The sequence below is a fragment of the Sipha flava genome, unplaced genomic scaffold (assembly GCF_003268045.1).
Source record: "Sipha flava isolate LNK unplaced genomic scaffold, YSA_version1 324_pilon_pilon, whole genome shotgun sequence".
In the NCBI taxonomy this organism is placed as follows: Eukaryota; Metazoa; Arthropoda; class Insecta; order Hemiptera; family Aphididae; genus Sipha; species Sipha flava.
In genome coordinates, this window is record NW_020273009.1 from 1,314,172 (window position 1) to 1,320,602 (window position 6,431).

At 35.8% G+C, this 6,431-nt stretch overlaps 1 protein-coding gene across 1 annotated transcript; it reads right to left on the reverse strand.

Annotated features, from left to right (window-relative positions):
• Positions 1 to 304: 304 nt before the first annotated feature.
• On the reverse strand, positions 305 to 3,154 carry LOC112686810 (probable isocitrate dehydrogenase [NAD] subunit alpha, mitochondrial). The gene is made up of 7 exons (XM_025559255.1): positions 3,048 to 3,154; positions 2,481 to 2,631; positions 2,237 to 2,362; positions 1,684 to 1,856; positions 1,334 to 1,597; positions 1,025 to 1,274; positions 305 to 949 (listed from the first exon to the last, which is right to left on the reverse strand). The coding sequence occupies exons 2-7, from the start codon at positions 2,505 to 2,507 to the stop codon at positions 713 to 715; spliced, it is 1,077 nt and encodes a 358-aa protein (XP_025415040.1). The 5' UTR covers positions 2,508 to 2,631; positions 3,048 to 3,154; the 3' UTR covers positions 305 to 712.
• Positions 3,155 to 6,431: the final 3,277 nt, after the last annotated feature.

Here is a 6,431-nt window from a genome sequence, read left to right on the forward strand (position 1 = left end):
TTCAACAGGAATGTACATAATAATTAACTTCAATGAAGGTAACTTTTAAAATGATCAACAACTGATTTCAATAATAGAATAACATTTTAATTTCTTTATTATTAAACATAATATAATGTAATACCTGCTATTGACTAGGCTCAAGTATCTAATAGTTTCATTTTTTCGTTGACAACAAATAATATGAATTACAACTTTTAAAATATCCAGAACATTCATAATTTAGTCAATTGTTTGAAAAGTGTACTTAATTTTATGACATATAGATTATGTTTCCTAAAATAAATAAATAATAGTTTAATAATTGTCATAATTAAGTAATTGATTTATTGTTAATAGTACATCGAGTCATGGGTGATAGTTATGAATTTGAAAATGAAAAAAATAAATAAAATGATAGGTACAAATGAAATGGATAGCAATGACAAAATGTTTCTCATGATTTATTTTTCTTAATAAATTACCTAAATACTTATCACAGAATCAATGACTGTACTAAATAATCATTTAAATTGTACTTCAAGTAGTCTGGATATTTCAATGTCTGGATAAAATATTGTTTTTATAAAAATTAAATTAAATAGAAAGGAACAAACACGAAAAACTCGAGGGGTTATTGCTAATCTGTATGGGCCTAGAATTTGCACAAAATAAATAATATACAAAAGTACAATAATTTAAATTAATGGACCAATAATTTCTTTCTACGAAGTTAAGAACATTCTTCGACTTTACGGCAGATTTCATCAGTAAACTCTGAACACTTGGCTTTTCCACCCAAGTCACCAGTTCTATATTTGCCTTCTTTGATGGTATCAAAACAAGCCTTCTGAATAATATCAGCCTGAGAGTTAAGTTCCATATGTCGCAACATCATAACAGCAGACAAAAGTAGAGCAGTGGGATTGGCCAAGTCTTTTCCTGCTATGTCTGGAGCAGTTCCGTGAACCTGATTAAAAACAAAATTTATTTATTTCTAATTAGATGACAAAACTAAATTACATCACTAATGCTTTTAACCTACAGATTCGAATAGAGCACCATTACTGCCAATGTTTCCACTAGGTGTCAAACCTAAACCACCAACTAATCCAGCACACATATCAGACAATATATCACCGTACAAATTAGGCATGACTAAAACATCATAATGACTGGGGTCTTGAACCATAGTTAAACACACGGTGTCTAAGTATTTTTCTTCAAACTTAATCTGTGGGTATTTGGAAGAAGCTTTACGACAACATCTTAAGAACAAACCGTCAGACATTCTCCTGTAAAATTTCACATTTTAGAACTCACTTTATTTGGCGAATGTATTTATCATACACACATAATGTTAGCCTTATGTACAGCAGTGACCTTAGATCGTTTATTTTCAACTGCATATTTGAAAGCAAATTCAGCTACTCTAGTTGAAGCTTCTTCGGTGATCAATTTGATGGATTGTACAACTCCTTCAACAATTTCATGTTCAATACCCGAGTATTCTCCTTCAGTATTTTCACGAATTGTTACTACATCTACATTTTCATATAAGGTAGGATAACCTTCAAGTGAACGACAAGGCCTTACATTGGCATATAAATTGAATTCTCTAAAAAAAATTATACAACACAAACTGTAAGTGATCCCTAATAATAGATATTGAAAAATATAACAATCAGATTTATAGTAACTTACTTTCGAAGTGCCAAGTTCAATGAACGATGACCTTTACCAACGGGTGTCATAAGAGGTCCTTTAAGGCCAATTTTATTTGTATTTACAGATTCAATAGCTTTGGATGGTATTTTCATTGTACCATCTGGAGCTCTTACAGGAGTAACATCAACAACATCCCATTCAATAGGAGTCTAAAAGAACATATTTTGCTTTTAAAAAAATAATGTAAAAATCAAATTAATAGGAACATTAATTTTTATATCAAATAATATCATCCAATAAATATAAACCATTGAAAACATATTATTAAAAATAATTAATACGTTTTCATGTTCAAAATATCTATAATTTTGTAAATTTTTTACAATTCACATTTATGGGAAAGTTATCAAAATGAATACAATATCTAAAACAAATAAAACAAATAACTAAGAAATGACTAACAAATTCAATAGACTATCAATTAGGTTAATGATTTAATTTATTAATTTTCAAATATTATGTTTTTTCATGAAACAATTCAGACAACTAAATTCAAGGTGTGTGAATCAAGTAAAACGTATGTACTTACTCGGGCAGCTTCGAAAATTTTTTGTACAGCGGCCGAAATTTCAGGACCGATTCCATCTCCAGGGATCAGCGTCACTTTTCGTACTTCCGAGCTGTAGGAACGCGCCAGATACTGTGAAATGTTGTTCTGTAAACAAGCGGATAAGGATTCCCATTGAGAAAAGACTAATAGGCAATGGTCGAACAATTGTCTCGGCCAGAAATAATAATAATATGACGAGCGCGCGAAAATCGAGATAACTTACGATCTTGTGGAATATCCTGTGAGCCATGGTGAAGATTCGTCGTCGGTCGGACGGCGGTGGTAAGTAGTACCGGTGTTAGACGGAGACCAAAGGAAATCTTTGGGCTTCACGGTGGACAGAGGAACTTTTTTACCTATGGCCTAGTGAAAAACTGAAAACCAAAAGGGTTGATTGCGTTTAAAAAAAAAAAATAGTTAAGAGGTTAAAGGAACAGATGTTTTCAAATGGCCCAGACGTCGGTGTCGGGCAGTACGTGTTCTTTTTATTCCATGACCACGGCGAAAAAGCGGTCACCGAACAGTGACAATAGGAGAGTTGCACCGGTCGAGATTCGGCGCCACGGATTATCAATGATAACGTCGATTATCAATACGGGACGATACTAGGGCCCTGCAAAACCTCTACAGTGCCTTAACGATACGTACAATCACGCGGGATTAACGTCGCCGCCATAAACGAACGGTTTAAAAAAAAAAAAATTATAATAGTAATAAAAAATCTTTTTTTTTTTTCTAAAGCAAACAATTCAATGCCATGTCAACAATAATAATAGTTTGACAACAGTACCTTTCGATTTGTTATCGTTAAACGCGTACTCCGGACAACGTAACACCGTCCGGCGGACCGATCCGTCGTCGTTCGGTAGCAGCACGAATCTTGCCATTGGTCCCCGACGCGTGGTCCGTCCGCGTGCGATCTACACTAATTTAAACTGTTCGCGGTCACCGAGGACCTACGATAATCAAGTAGCGCGCGTCCAAAGACATTGTTAACGGCAGTATAATACCAATTCAAGCGTTCGCTAACGAGCCGACGGTGCAATTACAACGTAAAGAAACGCAAAACGTCCGACACGGTACGCACGGTAAAGACAATGCGCGTGTTTGACAAGCACACCGTCTTCCAAGCGACGTTCGATTTTAATTATTGATGATTATGCTCTAAACACGAACGGATTGCGAGCGCGTTACACCTACACGGACGGTCCGCGCCGGTGGTATGGGGGGAGGGAATAGTTATGGGGGCCCTCCTCTCCCCTCGAGCTCTTTTCCTTCTCCCGATTTGCATTTTTCTTCAATGTGTTCGAAATATTTTTCACTCATTTATTTTGTCTATCACGAACAAAGTTTAAAATTATTTTATATATGTTGCAGAAGTATTCGAATATTTTATCATTATTTCGTTCGTTTCGATTGAAATGCTTTTCTACTAAATACGTGTTAAGATCTTTTTCCTAGAGTGATAAGGAATTAGGTACCAATCTCCCCTACCCACGCATCCATAATATAAATATTAAATACGCCACTATTACCACGTATACGATTGAAATGGTGACAATAAAATTTGACTGACTTGTCGTGTTTAACCTATTATGGTGAAACCAAAGCGAGAGTGTTGAAAATGTGAAACGAGATGAAAAATATTAATCGTACAGTGAATGACAAACCATTTAATAAGGTAGGTATCGAGGCCGTATCTAGACATTTTTTTCGGGAGAAGTCCAAAAAATGTATATTGTAATTTTATTGAATTTAGATTTTAACTCTTGAAATTTGGTTAAAAATAAGACAGAAAAAAATGTAATCTTCTTTTATTAAAATTAATACCATATTTTCATATATTATATTATAAAACTATAAGCAGTCAATGGTTAATTGGAACTTAAATCATTTTTGGCTGAAAATGTTTATGATGGTATTAAAAAAAAATTATTATTTTAAAAATTCGTAAAATATTGAAGAAATTTCGGGGAGGATCCAGACACTCTGGACCCTCCCAGATACGGCCTTGGTAGGTATACATCTTAAGATGCGTCCAAACACCTGTAGATTGACAGTCGGTAATTTAGTGAAACATCAACATTTACAGCAACATTTTGTTTCGTTCTATTTTCTAGTATTTCGAAACGAAAAAATTTTTGTTTTCTTCGAGTGTAATCAGTGGCGTACATACGGAGGGGTTTCCGGGTTCAAACCCCCCCCCCAGGGCCAAAAAAAAAATTGTTTTATTATTGATGACGTGTAATATATTCGTAGTTTCATTATTACGCTTTGAACTTAAAATATACAACTATACAAATATTATGATAATTAAATAATTATATTGATAGGTGTTTGAAAAGTTTTGTTAACTATGCTGTTTTTATATTCCAATAGTTATTTACTGAAATGTAAAAGTAAACTGTAAATTGGTAAAAAAGTTGTACAAAATAATATCTATTTATAGCAGTTATTTATCTTATTAATCTGTGCAACGAAAAAAGAAGATAAAGATTATTTTTTTAACCCCCCCCCCCCCCCAGAGCAAGATTGAATGTACGCCACTGAGTGTAACAATTAACAGTCTTTTCGTGACATATTTAGTTTTACATTCGGTAGTTGCATAGATATATAATATTATACGCAGGTACACACAATCGTTATTGGCTTCCAGTTTTGATATGCACCCCGGCCGTTGCAATCCTTGCACCGCCCGTCAACGCACGGCACAATAGGAAAAGGTCTTTGTCGTCATCGTTCGGTCGTATCGCACACACGCAAGCATAAGATACTATAAATGTATCTCATAAGCGTAATATGTGTACGAAATATTATGTGTATACTCGTTTTAAACTCAAATTGACGACATTAAATTCCTTAAACACGTAACCATACATCATATTCGGCGGCGGAACTGTAGGGCGGCGGGTGCGCGAGAAGGGGTGTACGCATGCGTGCATATATATATATATGTATATAAAATAAACATCCTTCTCTCCTTTCGAGTAGAAATTTCGGGATGGAACAATAATAATAACGGTACGGCGGCAGCGGTGCTTTGTGTGCACGCCACATGTAAAGCGGAGAAGACGGTTTCGCGACGAAATGTACCGCGTCTTATTATTAAATGAAATATACGCTCGTTCCCTACCCCCCCAATCCCGTTGATGTGATATAGAGCTTATCCGAAAGGTATACTCACACACACACACACACACGCGCGCGCGCGCGGGAGAGGGGAAGTCGGGTAGAAAGAATCGACGGAATCTCGCAGGGATACGCTACGTTGATGTCTGTTGTCTAACGTGGCGTAAAGGGAGGAAAACGTTTTCCGCATTAATCCTGTCCGCATTGGTTGAATACATTATATATATTTATATACACGCACAACGGAAACTCTTACGGCTAGTGTGTACGTGTGTTTCTCTCTCGCAGTCTCGTCGTCTTCTGTCTCTTGATCAATCTCCCACGACGTATAGTTTGCGTACACCGCGGTTTATATGTGTGTATATAGGTACGTATATATAATGTCTCTTGGTGTATTCTCTTTTCTCCGCTTCGGTTCTTTTGTTGACGCATTTTAATCTGAACAAGAGAACGATGTACACAATACACACACACACACACACATACACACACACATACATGTGAACGAGAAAACCATCCTCCCCCCTCACACATCCCAACCTTTTAGGAGCCTTTTAATATCCCCGGGGAACTTATACACTGCGATGAGACCATATGTAGTCGTCGTCACACGCGCCACATCGATTGTTGACAATCCAAATCGGTTCATACATTGATACGGACCCACACGACCGTAATGATAAAAGAGACTTACGCGCGGTCCGGATACCACGCAGGACGAAGGATCACGTGTGGTTTGATCGGCTCGCTCATTCATCCCACACATACTTATTATATACATGACGGTTAGTTTCCCGAACATATATATATATATATATATATAATTGTGTTTCTATATCCTTTATTTATACCGCTAACTTTAAATTTAATCTCATGAATAGATAGGTTTTAAATACAATGTTTTCTGCAGTGCGATTACACATATTATTATAGTACGAGTACCTACTTCAAATGACAAAATAAGACCTCAACGTTGGAAAGGTATTATCGAGTAGATTTGCAGAATTGTTTTTTCTATATAAGTGTTGCCGTAAGGGCGGATTAA